Source organism: Dendrobates tinctorius, unplaced genomic scaffold (genome assembly GCF_039654945.1).
Source record: "Dendrobates tinctorius isolate UK_male_01 unplaced genomic scaffold, ASM3965494v1 ptg000069l, whole genome shotgun sequence".
Classification (NCBI taxonomy): Eukaryota; Metazoa; Chordata; class Amphibia; order Anura; family Dendrobatidae; genus Dendrobates; species Dendrobates tinctorius.
The window spans coordinates 12,672,995-12,687,780 of record NW_027361737.1 but is presented as its reverse complement, the minus strand read 5'-3'; the positions used below and the strand labels follow the sequence as shown (position 1 = coordinate 12,687,780).

The 14,786-nt window shown below is 43.6% G+C and overlaps 1 protein-coding gene across 1 annotated transcript in view; it reads right to left on the bottom strand.

Annotated features, from left to right (window-relative positions):
- LOC141095218 (putative serine protease K12H4.7) overlaps positions 1–14,786 on the bottom strand; it is a 156,232-nt gene that overhangs the window by 132,211 nt on the left and 9,235 nt on the right. Inside the window, exon 2 of the mRNA XM_073581106.1 lies at positions 3,624–3,805. Coding sequence (XP_073437207.1) covers positions 3,624–3,805 — 182 coding nt within the window. The remainder of the gene's footprint in view (positions 1–3,623; positions 3,806–14,786) is intronic.

Genomic DNA, 14,786 nt, shown 5'->3' with positions numbered 1-14,786 from the left:
TCTCTATGCACAGTGTGGTCTGGGGTGACGCTGCAGAGTTTCTTAGCAGAGCAGGGCTGCAGTATGTGAACAGGTAGACGGGTTAGGATATAAGGGTGATTTTTTGCCAGGCTTCAAGGCAGTTTGACTGTTCTGTCCCCACATGAGGCGAATGGAGGTGTAGTTGAGTGGGGCTGGGAGAGATTCCTACCTTCCGTTTCCTCGATGCAGAGCAGACAGGACCATTGTTGCCGTTTTGCTGTTCATGCGTCCCGTGAGATGATACACACCAGATATTGTGAAGTCCAGACTTGTTTATTGGAAATCTGGACATACAGCGTATGATTGGTAATGCAGTACTTCACCAGAAATGCAGGTGTAACAACCCAGGTGGTACAGCAAGATGTGTACAGCAAGATGTGTGCAGCAAATTGTGTGTGGTCAAAAAACTGATGCCTTCCACAGCCCGGCAAGCGTGTCTCTCCCGGGTGAAGAAACTAGTAATGGCCACCGGCCGGAAGAGAAGGAGTCACCTGACCTGGAAGTGGAAGGCATGTACTAGAATTAATTAGCTGCCGTCTGCTATACAGAAAAGGACAGTAGGTGGCAGCAGACCAAATGCAAAACTGAATACAAAGAAAGGTAATTATATAAGCATACAATCATAACCTTAGATGGAGCAGCACAGTTCTGAAGGCAAAGCAGAAAACTATATCTCTGCGGTTAACCTGCTAACAGATCAACTGATATAAAAACAAAACATGCAGCTATATTGATGTAAATAGCAAAAAATAAAATCACTTTCCCAGGCTTCAGTACAGGAACATACAATACACCAAAGAACGGAGTGTTCTAAACATGGATTCTACTACACGCCCACGGTGGATGCACAACAGAGATATGCTGGAAGTCATCTGTGGGAGACCCAACTCACTGAGCAGTCCGCTGCCTCGTAGTAACCTTTGACTCTGCCCGGTCCTTTAAACCGCACATCCAGAGGCGTATCTAGGCTTCCTGGCACCCGGGGCAAGAATCCCCACTCATTAATTCCATCCCCACTCATTAACCCTCCACAAATTAATTCCATCCCCACTCAATAACCCCCATCCCCACTCATTAACCCCCCACACAGTAACCCCCATCCCCACACATACAGACGCCAGTACAATTATTCCCTGGGAGCCGACACGCGCACCTTCTCTGCGCCAGCTGTCAGCTTGACAGCTGACACAGCGAACTGCCGACTCTCCGGCCAGGGGGGGGCGGCAGAACGCAGCCGCCAGGGAGGACACTGCGGACCGCTGCATTGTGGCCTGGACTGCGCCCCCTGCCGGCTGTGCCCGGGGCAGCTGCCCCGGCGCCCCCCCCCCACCCCTAGATACGCCCCTGCGCACATCCAAGCTCTTTCTACCTCCTGTCGCCTCCAGCTCAAAAAAAAATTTTTTTTGAATCAGTCCTCTCCTCAACCTACTAAAATGCTTGTGCATGCCCTCATCTCCCACCTTGACTAATGCAACATCCTTTTCTGTGGCCTCCCTGCTAATACCCTCGCACCTCTCCAGTCCATCCTTAACTCTGATGCCCGACAAATTCATCTCTCTCCTCGCTACTCCTCCGCTTCTCCCCTCTGCAAATTTCTTCACTGGCTCCCATTCCCTCAGCGTATCCAGTTCAAATGGCTAATACTGAACTACAAGGCCATCTATAACTTGTCTCCCCCATATGTCTCTGAACTAATCTCCCGATACCTTCCCTCACGTAATCTCCGTTCCTCCCAAGACCTCCTTCTCTCCTCCACACTTACTTGATCCTCCCCCAACCGCCTCCAAGACATCTCCCAAATATCCACCATCCTCTGGAATTCTTTGCTCCAACATGTCCGACTATCAACCACACTCGGATTCTTCAGACGGAACCTGAAAACCCACCTCTACAGAAAAGCTTACAGCCTGCAATGACCCGGCTACCTTCTCACCACTACGGGAGATATCACCTCAACCAACACCGGAACTGCTGCAACCCACTACTGTCTCCTTCCCCATCATCCTGTAGAATGTAAGCCCGAAAGGGCAGGGTCCTCGCCCCTCTGTATCAGTCGGTCATTGTTAGTTTACTGTAAGTGATATCTGTAATTTGTATGCAACACCTTGTCATTTACAGCACCATGGAATCAATGGTATTATACCAGGATGGATCCAATAGCAACTTGAGAATAAAAACAGCCTGGAGAAGAATCTTGGGAATAACCCTTTAACTCATTTTGTAGTTATTATAATGTAGAAGTATTTTTTGTTTTGGAATGACTTTGCACCACTAATTTTGGTCTACCTTGTGAGGCTCCAGAAGAAGATTTTACATTGCTCTGAATGCATTTTATCAAATTAACAAGATAATGCTACGATTGAAACATTCATGGCTAGCCACCAAAGGCAGATTTCCAGGACTGAGGACCAAATCATATATAGTATCTTTAGCATATCGATTGTCATTAATTGGTCACAATACGACGGGCACTCCAGATAAGAGCAGACAAAACGTTATATAAACAAGTACCAACAGAGAACATTCTGCAATCATCTAGGCAGCCCATGAAAGGTGTCTAATGTATTCTTGATAAACTTTGTAATGCAATATATATAAAATGGAGTGGATTTTAAAATGGTAGAAAAGCTAACCCTAATAGAAAACGTAGTATTTTACATCATACATTAAAAATGGAATCTCCGTCAGTGCCATCGGTTAATAGGGAACCCATCAGTCGATTCATGTTGCCCAATCCATGGTCAGCATAAATCAGAGGCAAGCTGTGCGATTGCAGCCAGGTACATTTTATGCCGTTTCAGAGAAGAAAAAAAAAAAAAAAAAAGCTGTAGTTTTAAGAATTCATAGTCGAGTTTTTCCTGCCCGGCACTAGATTGACAGGTCGCTCGTGTACTTTCTTGCTTTCCCATTCCTTTAACACAGTACAACAAATGTGAAAAAAATGCTCTTACATTACATTTTTTTTTTTTTTTTTTTTACACACAACAAACAGCAAGTGCTAGTAAAAAGATGGCAACAAAACAGGGTATTTAGTGGATACATTTTTTTTGCAAAAAATGTATGCTAAGCCGCTCTACCAAACGCCAAGGTATACCCATCTCAGAGCAGTCCTAACTCTTGAGGGCCATGAGCATATAAAGCCGTCTCACACAGCATGTCCACATCAGACATTACCTCGCTGAATCCTGCTCATAGGTACTGTTCACATGATCAGGTTTTCAATACATCGGTTAGGACTGCTCGGAGATGGGTATACCTTGGCGTTTGGTAGAGCGGCCTAGCATACATTTTTTGCAAAAAATGTATCCACTAAATACCTGGTTTTTGTTATCTTTTTACTAGCACTTGCTGTTTATTGTTACATTTTTTTTTTTTTTTTTCCCCCACAAAAGAGTATTTTTTCACATTTGTTTTACTGTGTTTCAGTCTCTTGGTGGTGTGAACACGGTCTTACCGACATGTTCACTGTATGTGCATGGCCCAGGTGTTTATATTCGTTTGTTTCCCATTCCTTTAGCCTTGTTCATCAAATTGAAAAAGTTATATTCATTGTAAAAGATATTTACTAAAAACAAGGTAATCTATAGATTAATGAATCATACTTCGTGGGGTGACTTTTGCCATAGAATCGGTGTTCCAGTAGTAGACAGAGGGCCCCCATCTTCTCAGCATAAGTCATCCAAGTTCCCTGTGTCATCCATGCTGGATTAGCGGCACCTTCTCCTCCAATCATCAGGAACACAGGACCGGCCCTCTGGGTAAAGGAGTCATTCATATAATACCTCTGTGGGAGAGAACGGAGCCTTATTAACAGTTACTCAATGCATTAACTAGATTACTAGAATATTCCAAAATCATCACGAGTACAAGCAGTTATAAAGGGGGTCGATACAAAAGGGACAGGTGGGATATGTATGGCATTTCCTCATAATTCTACATGCACGATGCCAATCCTGTCTTGTACCATATGTTAGATAATTTTGTTTTATATTTTCTTGTACAAAAAGTGTATACACACTAGTTTCCAAGACAGTTACTGCAGACAAATCTCTGTAAAAGGCAAATGTTATTATATCTAATTGCTACAGAATTGCAAAAAGATGACCTAATAAAATCCTGACTTTTCTCATGTTGGTCTAGTGTACACCCCCCCCCCCCCGACCCGAGATGGGCTGTGAAATGAGACTGCAATCCCCAACATCGGTGTGCTGTGGAGTCTGCATGCCCCCTAGTGGTCATACCAGGAGGTACTCCGTCTCTTTTCTGGTCCAGCTAAAAGCATTAAAAATCTGGTTAGTAAATCACTGCCTTCTACTAGGGAATAAAAAGGCTGAATGTATGATCCAGGGTAAGCGGCTGTGCCAAAAATCTGCATCCAAATTTAAAGTCAATCTGTCATAAGTTTCCTATTGTTTATGAAGACAGAACACTTACTGTGCTTAACACGAGGAAAAAAAAAAATAAAGAAAAAAATAGCTTGGTAAACTTGGCGTAAAATCGCGTAAGTTTGTTTTTTTTTGTAACAGTTGCCACATCAAATTTTCTGACAGAACAATGAGAAAAAAAAATATCCCATTTCAATATGGCTTAAATGTGTAGCCTACGGCCCTCACTAGTCATCTGGGTGATGCACTGGTGACCATGTCTACAGTTACTGTACTGCCAACACACCCACTCTGTCTTCATTGACATCTCACCTAACTTGTGAAGTCGGTGCAGATAGAACGGCAATGAACCAGCGCAATCACAGACTGACTAGTCACCATTGCATGACAGTGTCCAGCACATGGGAGGAGGGGTCCGGCTTCATATTAGGTCCAGGTTAAAATCCACAAGAAACAGCAGGTACAAAACAAGCGATATGGAGTCACCAGTTTGACTCTGGTAATTGTCAGAAAATTATTTAATGAGCCCTGCAGGCAATGGCTTAATAACCACATTATTGAAGACCGGTTCTTGCAGGGCCATATTTACCATCAGGCACAGGAGGGCAGGTGCCTAGGGCGGCATATTAAACGGGGCGGCGCCACCTTGCCGTAATTTTTTTTTTTTCCCCTTTCAACCATTTGACTTACAATTTTAAAGACAGACATTCTGGTGTTTTTTGTGGAAGTGAGGGCAGACAAAATGAGATGCAGAGTGAGAGGGAAAACAAAGAACGCGCAATGCTGACTGGAGCAACAGCAGTCAGCAGGCGCTGCTCCACCAATCAGAAGGCAGATTACATACATGCTGTGCATAGGGAGGACGGAGGACGAGGAGGCTCTGCGCCAGCTATCATCCCCTGCTGCAGCAGTGCAAGTACAGCAGGTCAGCACTAACACCACTTGCTGTGCTCCTGTTGTATGAAGGGGAAAGCAGGAGGCTCAGGACTTGCACCATCATTCCTCTGGGGAGGGGAATATGTCACACAAGGATTGGAGCCCTGGTGTAGACGTCCTGCTCCTTCCCTCACATTCATGATATAATTCCCCCTCCTGTATTCTGCAGACAGGGCAGGGATCTAGTTTCTGCAAGTCTGGTATGGTGCGATTCTCGACCCGATGGTAGGAGTTCTACAGTTTAACGGGAAGGAAAAACGTGGAGATTCCCCCCCCTCCCCTACAGAGAAGAAAATAAAATTAAAAATAAAAAACAAACAGATGTTGCACTGATAAAAGTAGGTTTTCCTTGTATGTAATAAAAACTGAATGAGGCTTCAGGCTGACCTACCAGTAGAGGGCATTAAAGAAAAAAAAAAAAAAAAAAAAAAAATCAAGGCGCCTAGGGCAGCATGAGCGCCAACTACAGCCTGGGCTCTTCTGTCACTTATTTCATACACAAACTGCACACATACACCGTGGGCACATACATTTGGCAATTTCTATTTTTGAGGATCTATTATTTCAATTAGTAAACAACTACAGTGCTGACAGTATATCCAAGAGGTCATCAACCCCTTTACGACAGTTTTAATTTTTCGCTCCCCTTCTTCCCAGAGCCATAAACTTTTAATTTTATTTTTCCATCGACATGGCCATGTGAGGGTTTTTTTTTTTTTTTAGGAAGCGTTGTACTTCTGAACAACTCCATTGGTTTTATCATATCGTGTACTGGAAAACCAAGGGAAAAAAAAAAAAAAAAAAAAAACCAACCAGCAAGTAACAGTGTCCCTCCATTATGATTGCCCAGGTCATTATGAGTTCACAGATACCAAACAGGTATAGGTTCTGTTTTATTAGGTGATGAACATAAAAAAAAAAAAAATAAATAATAATAAATAAAATAAATAAATGGTTGCAGGCTGATTTTTAGCAGCCGGCGCCAGCTCAGTAACTCGCAGTGACGTCACCGCTCATTACCGAGTCTGGCTCTGCTCCATTCATTCCCCAGTCAGTTACAGTCAGGAGTGGCTGTGTTAGCAGTGCTCCGACTGTAAGTGTATTAACCCCAGAGATGGATTTACGTCGTGGGACATGACTGAGCGCCAGACAGGTAATGTAGATAATTGCTTTATTACATTCACCTTTTTTTCAGAAGATGGAAGGCTTTGCAAAGGTATTACCAGTGTAATAAAGATTATAAAAATGTGAGTTGTATTCTTTCGTTACAATAATCGTGTGTGTGTGTGTGTGTGTGTGTCCCCCTTTATTTACTGTAGGATTAGTAATGGATCAGTGTCTTATTGACATCTCTCCATTACTAATCCGGGCTTAACTTCACCTTATAATAGACAGGTGGCATTAACCCCTTTATTACGCCACTTGCCACCACTACAGGGCAATTGGGAAGAACCAGGCAAAGCTCAAGATTAGGCGCATCTAATAGATCAATGGCCCCTTACCAGCCTGAGAATATCAGCCCTCAGCTGTCAGCTTTAGTCAGGTTGGTTGTCAAAAATAGGGGTGACCCCATGCCGGGTTTTTAATTTAAAAAAAAAAAAAAAAACCCCACAAAGCGTGGGGACCCCTCTATTCTTCACAACCAACCTGGCTGAAGCTGACAGTTGAGGGTCGTGGCCCCCAGCTATAAGTTACATCTGGTTGGTTCAGAAAGTGAGGGGGACCCCACGTTGGGTTTTCATTCATTCTTCTCTCCTGTCGGCAGTGCAGGAGAGAAGAATCACAGCCGCGGTCAGCACCAGCCGCCGAGAAAAGCACTTACAGTAGCCGCTTCTTCCCGACGACCGTCTGAGCACGGAGGACTGTGTGAACAGTTCTCCATGTGCAGCATGTGTTGCGGGCCGTGTGTCCGTGTTAAAACAGATATCTCTCAGTGTTTTGCACACGGACACATGGTCCGTGAAAACTCGCTGACATCTGCATAGACCCATTCATTTGAATGGGTCTACGTGTGTCAGTGTCTCCGGTACAAGAGAAAACTGTCACTACACGTACCGGAGACACTGACGTGTGAAACGGCGGCTGATGGAATCATTTACTCCCATTAGTGTACACCTGCTGCGGCTAATAACCGTGAGAGCAGGCGGCAGCTGGTGAATTCACCGACTTTCTCAAAGTGCTGAGGTCACCGCAGTCTATGGGCCACTTGGGAATGCAGCCTCAGTGACCAGTGGTAACCTCGATGAGCCACATCAGTCAAGCCATTCTCATCGTGGTTCTCAGTCCCGACAGTCGCATTTTGGCACCGTCCAGGTTGAAAACGGTTTATTCCCAGACATGGTTGTTTTTATTTTATTACAGGAGAGGAGTGCTTCAGTGGAATGGGTCTTATACTCGCCTAACTTTTTTTTTTTTTAATAAAAGTCAGTGTTTTTATTTCAAATAAGAAAAAAAGTCTTTATTCTGGATGTGTTTATTTCCAATTCAACTATAGGATTAGTGATGGATAGGTGTCTTATAGACACCTCTCCATTACTAATCCTTGGGCTTGATGTCACCAGACAATACAAAAGACGACAACCCCATAAATACTGTATGAACCTCCACTCGCCACCGCTACAGGGCAAGTGGGAAGAGCCGTGCAAAGCACCAGATGTCCATTTTCCGTGTGGCTCTGGGCTGGTACTTTTAGGCTGGGAAGGGGGAGGGGGGGGTTAATATCCGTGGACCCATACCAGCCCCCTGCTGTCTGCTTTAGCAAGGCTGGTGGTCAAAAAATGGGGAGGTGGTAAACCCCACCTTTTTTTTTTTTTTTTTTTTTTTTTTTAATTAAAAAAAGGGTTCCCTCTGTTCTTGGCAATGCTGACAGCTGAGGGTTGCAGCCCCCAGTTGTCAGCTTTGACTGGTTATCAAAAATACAGGGGAACCAGGACTCAGGGCGATTCTTTACCTTTGGGTCACAGGCATGGGTAACATTTTGTTTTTCATGTCTGTTCTCATTTGAGACCTTCTTTTTCCAGCATCATAAGACAGGAAAGGTGACCATTTGATCCTTTGTGCGACATTTTGGCTTAGAATAAATACGATTATATGATATATACACAGTGTATACTAATCTCATTGCCTTTGCCCTTTGTATTGCTCTGCTTAATTGAACGTCGGCCTCTAGTGTCCCGTTTCCCATATCACCACATGGTGGACTATTTGGGCCAGACCATTGCTTAGTTGGCCTGTGGTCTAGCTGGTTACTTCACATGCCTTTCCATATTCCCCTTGTGTGACCCAGTTGAGGATTTGACTTTTGACATTAACATTATCTCATCCCCAGTATACTGCTAGTGTCCCATTTTTTAAATTTGTCGTTTACAATAAGAATCTTCTTTACTTCCCATCTTTGGTGATCACTGTCTCATACATAGTGCCTTTTCTCTGGTGTTTCCCCAGATATATACAATGTCTTGCATTTTTACCTAGTTTCTTACTTTACAACCAGTGTGTAAATATTTTTGTAATCCAATTTGTGTGTGATGCATCAGCACCAAATGACCTAAATTGGTGAAATTAGAAAAATAGGCATAAATGCAATTTACGGAATCAAATTTTTAAAAAAAAGTTGGCATGTGCATATGTATTCACCCCTTTTGGGATGAAGCCCTTAATTTCTGGTGCAAGCAATTACATTCATTAAAGTCACATGGTTAGTGTGCAATTTAAGCGTCACATGGTCTGTCAGAGTATACACACACCTTAAAGGCCAAAGAAGCTGAAACACCATTAAGCAAGAGGCACCACTAACAAAACACCACCCTGAAGACCAGGGAGATCTCCAAACAGGTCAGGGCAAAGATGTTGAAAAGTACAAGTCAGGGATCGGTTATATAGAAAAATAAAATAATCCTCCCATTCTCTGATTATCCCTTGGAGCACCATCAAATGGAAAGAACATGGTACTACAACAAATCTTCCAAGAGGGCCACCCACCAAAACTCTCAGCCCCAACAAGGAAGGTATTAATCAGAGAGGCAGCACAGAGGCCAAAAAGGTAACCCTGAAGGAGCTGCAGATTTACCAAGCACAGACTGGAGCATCTGTCCAGACAACTACAATAAGCCATACACTCCATATAGGTGGCCTTTATAGTGTAGTGGGCAGAAACAAAATAGCCTTTAATTGCAGACAAAAAAAAAAAAAAAAAAAAGGCTTATTTTCAGCTTGCCAAAAACGATGTGGAAGACTTCCCAATTGTATGGAGGAAGGTGCTGTGGTCTGATGAGACAAAAACTGAACTTTTTGACCACCAAGGTAAAAGCCATGTCTGGTGCCAAACCAACACAGCTCATTATCCCAAGAACATCTTCCCCACAGTGAAACATGGCAGTGGCAGCATCATGCTGTGGGGATGTTTTTCAGTAGTAGGGCCAGGGAAAATGGTCCAAGTTGATGGTGTGAAACAGGTATATTTTTGAGCAAAACCTGTTTCAATCTGTCACCGATTTGAGACTGGGATGGAGGTTCACCTTCCAACAAGACAATGACCCCAAACTTGCTGCTAAAGCACTCGAGTAGTTTAAAAAAGAAAACATGTAAATGTTTGGAGTGGCGTAGTAAAAGCCCAGACCTAAATTCAACTCAGAATCTGTGGACAAACTTGACTATTCCTGTTCACCAGAGGAAACCATCCAACTTGAAAGAGCTGGGGTAGCGTTGTGTTGAATAACGGCAGGCCTGTATTGCTAATCTGCCCAGCGGGCTCGCAGCCAAGTGGGCTGCCACCGCTGGCCCTTTAAAACGGGTGTGGAACCTCCGGCCACATTCGGCCCGCAGGCAGGTCCCCGTAGTCCACCCTGCCAGCTGCCGGCCGTTTAACCCCCTAGTGCATGCAGCATTCGTTACAGAATGCTGCCTGCACAGGAATGATGATGTCAGTGGGGTGGGCGGGGTTAGCACTCAATGTCTCCTGTCCCGAATAGGAGCTCAATGCCTGTCTGCAGGTAATTTCTGTGCCCCACAGCTATATGGCCCAATATAATATGTGCCCCCAGCTATATGCCCCCCTGTGATCTGTGCCCCCCAGCTATTTGTGCTCCCATGTGATCTGCGCCCTCCAGTGATCTCTACATCTCCCCCCCTCCCGTGATCGTCATGCCACCCCACGGTGATGTGTCCCCCCAGCTATGTCTGTCCCCCCCCCCCTTTTTGTTTCCTGCTCTACTCACCATTCGAGCCAGGGACCCGCCCGACGATGGACGCACCTCAGCTGCCCCCCCTGCTGTGTATACAATATATACAGTGGGGCAAAAAAGTATTTAGTCAGTCAGCAATAGTGCAAGTTCCACCACTTAAAAAGATGAGAGGCTTCTGTAATTTACATCATAGGTAGACCTCAACTATGGGAGACAAACTGAGAAAAAAAAAAATCCAGAAAATCACATTGTCTGTTTTTTTTTTTTTCATTTTATTTGCATATTATGGTGGAAAATAAGTATTTGGTCAGAAACAAAATTTCATCTCAATACTTTGTGATATATCCTTTGTTGGCAATGACAGAGGTCAAACGTTTTCTGTAAGTCTTCACAAGGTTGCCACACACTGTTGTTGGTATGTTGGCCCATTCCTCCATGCAGATCTCCTCTAGAGCAGTGATGTTTTTGGCTTTTCGCTTGGCAACACGGACTTTCAACTCCCTCCAAAGGTTTTCTATAGGGTTGAGATCTGGAGACTGGCTAGGCCACTCCAGGACCTTGAAATGCTTCTTACGAAGCCACTCCTTCGTTGCCCTGGCGGTGTGCTTTGGATCATTGTCATGTTGAAAGACCCAGCCACGTTTCATCTTCAATGCCCTTGCTGATGGAAGGAGGTTTGCACTCAAAATCTCACGATACATGGCCCCATTCATTCTTTCATGTACCCGGATCAGTCGTCCTGGCCCCTTTGCAGAGAAACAGCCCCAAAGCATGATATTTCCACCACCATGCTTTACAGTAGGTATGGTGTTTGATGGATGCAACTCAGTATTCTTTTTCCTCCAAACACGACAAGTTGTGTTTCTACCAAACAGTTCCAGTTTGGTTTCTTCAGACCATAGGACATTCTCCCAAAACTCCTCTGGATCATCCAAATGCTCTCTAGCAAACTTCAGATGGGCCTGGACATGTACAGGCTTAAGCAGTGGGACACGTCTGGCACTGCAGGATCTGAGTCCATGGTGGCGTAGTATGTTACTTATGGTAGGCCTTGTTACATTGGTCCCAGCTCTCTGCAGTTCATTCACTAGGTCCCCCCGCGTGGTTCTGGGATTTTTGCTCACCGTTCTTGTGATCATTCTGACCCCACGGGGTGGGATTTTGCGTGGAGCACCAGATCGAGGGAGATTATCAGTGGTCTTGTATGTCTTCCATTTTCTAATTATTGCTCCCACAGTTGATTTCTTCACTCCAAGCTGGTTGGCTATTGCAGATTCAGTCTTCCCAGCCTGGTGCAGGGCTACAATTTTGTTTCTGGTGTCCTTTGACAGCTCTTTGGTCTTCACCATAGTGGAGTTTGGAGTCAGACTGTTTGAGGGTGTGCACAGGTGTCTTTTTATACTGATAACAAGTTTAAACAGGTGCCATTACTACAGGTAATGAGTGGAGGAAAGAGAAGACTCTTAAAGAAGAAGTTACAGGTCTGTGAGAGCCAGAAATCTTGTTTGCTTGTTTCTGACCAAATACTTATTTTCCACCATAATATGCAAATAAAATGATAAAAAAACAGACAATGTGATTTTCTGGATTTTTTTTTCTCAGTTTGTCTCCCATAGTTGAGGTCTACCTATGATGTAAATTACAGACGCCTCTCATCTTTTTAAGTGGTGGAACTTGCACTATTGCTGACTGACTAAATACTTTTTTGCCCCACTGTAGGTGATACTAGCTGCTAAATCTGTGTAATTACAGTATCACCTATAAGATGTATGTACAGCATTCTATATACATTATATAGGAGATATTGTGACTTAGGCCGGGGTCACACTAGCATGCGTCATGTGAGAAACTCGCACGAGTCTCTCGCATCAACACGGCGCTGCCGCCGGCACTCGGACCAGATCGTGAGGCTGCATGTATTTCTATGCAGCCGCAGCTCCGTTCCCGAGTGCTGGTGGCAGCGCGGGGTGTTGATGCGAGACTCGTGCAAGTTTCTCACATCACACACGCTAGTGTGAAACTGGCTTTATAAATATAATATATGGGTGATACCGTGACTGGGGTGTGTAGTCGCAGTATCACCTATATAATGTATATACAGCACTCACCTATATGATGTATGCAACATAATATAGTATAATGCTGTCTTAATATTGGAGTGATTCACAACTTATAGTGTATAATGTAAGAAGTGGCGGACTTGGTTAGCCCATGTGGCAACGTTTCACATCCATAACATAACCTTTCTCTGCTGTGGAACTGAAATGTTGCCACATGGGCTAATAAAGAGTCCACCCCTCCCTGCTTGCTTAGGGCCCCAGCACTTGCGATCCTTACCTCTTCCCGTCCTCCACTGCGGCATCTTCTGACTGACGTTTCAGGTCAGAGGGTGCAGTGACGTCACTTCTGTGCTCCCTCTGCTTGAACAGTCACAGTGCAGAGAGCCAAAAGACACCAACGTTGATGAGTCCGGAGAAGAGCAGCAACCAGTGAGGAGAGGGGATAATTTTTTTTTTTTTTTAAATGTTTTGAGCAATATATGGAGCCCATCATATACTGGAGCATCATATGGTGCCCATTATATACTGGAGCATCATATGGGGCACAATATATATGGTGTCCATTCTGTTTGGATCAATATATAGGGCCCATCATATTCTGTATGGAGCATTATATGGGATGCATTATACTGGTTTTAGCATTATATGGGGCTCATACTGTATAGAGCAATATATGGGGATCATTATTCTGTATGGCGCAATATATGGGGCTCATACTGTGTGGAGCAATACATAGGGCTTTATACAGAAGTAACATGCCCCATGTGGTGCCCATAATATTGTATGGAGGACTATACTGTCTGATTTATGACCTTTTGAAGAATGTACAATAGATATCAGTCATGTAGTTAAGAAGTGAAATCTTTGACATTGTATACCTATATTTCTCTGCTGTATCTGTGGATTATGAATTGTGGTACGTGTTAAAGGGGATCTCACCCGGGGCCCACAAAAACCTGGAGCCAGCCCTGTATGCACTGCACAGTACCACTTCTCTTGTCCTGTTGTCGAAGAGGCGACATTTGACTTTGGGAGGGTCAATATTGGTTTAGTATTTTCAATATTACTATGGCCAAATAAAAATAAAATATTGGAAAAGCAGTTTAAATGGATAACTTTATAACTTTCCAATTGCTGGAGATCTGATTACTGAGACCCCCATGATACTGAAAGTCGGAGCTCTGTAGAGCACCGTGTAAATGCAGCTGTGGTCAATCATACGCACTATTCACACTTGGCTCTTCAAATATCTCCTTTTAAGAGAGTGAGAGGCACAATAAAGTAAAGCAAAATTTACTGATCAGGGTGAGGAGTGTTATAGTTTGTTGGCTTTGTGTGGCAGGGCTGTTTTTTTGTCCCAGTTCGGCCCTGAATAACTGACAAATATCCCAGTGGCAAAGATGTGTAAATCTTAATACAAATGAAAGGATAAGTGGGTACAAGATATAATATGTGGAAAGTGCTACCCTTAAGCCACACACTCCCTCATTATACAGATGCAAGTCACCTGATCCAATTCATCCAAAAAGCATTCAAGTTTATACAACTTGGAGCTGGAAAATCTTCATAAAAGTGTCAAAATATTCACTTCCCTAGTTGTATACAATATGCAGATTCAGATGCATAGTGCATAATAAAAATGTAAATTCTGGTTTATGCATTCACATAGGCTGTCTTTATAATTTTAATGAGAACCTGATGGCGCCGCTAACTTGTCTACCATAATTCTCACAAGCAGTAAGAAGCTAACTTGGTAGTTTGTGGCTTGGAGTGGGTAGATTGTGACTTTTTCTTTACTGTGTTATGCTGATCTAGGGGTGTCTCTGACTAGGCAAAGTGTCCTCTGAAGTTTCTCAATTTCCCCTACAAAAGGAACCTTACGCAATATAGCCAAGATTAATTTTAAATTTCGAAAGCTTAAAATGGTTTCAGAGAGGTTTCATTTTTTTTTTTTTCCCATCTGTTGCTCTATTTTGCTGAGTGAATATGCAACTCCCCTTTCCAAAAAAAGTAGAACGCTGTTTAAAATGTAAAGGAGAATTAAATCTCTTCCAGCCATGTTTTATTCACAACAGGACACAAAACAAATTAGGAGTTGAAAGTTAATTTTCAAATGAAATTTGAAAGTGGTTAACTCATTTAGAAATTGAATGCTGCATCCCTTCTCAAAGACGTTGGGACAGGGTTAACGAAAGGCTGGA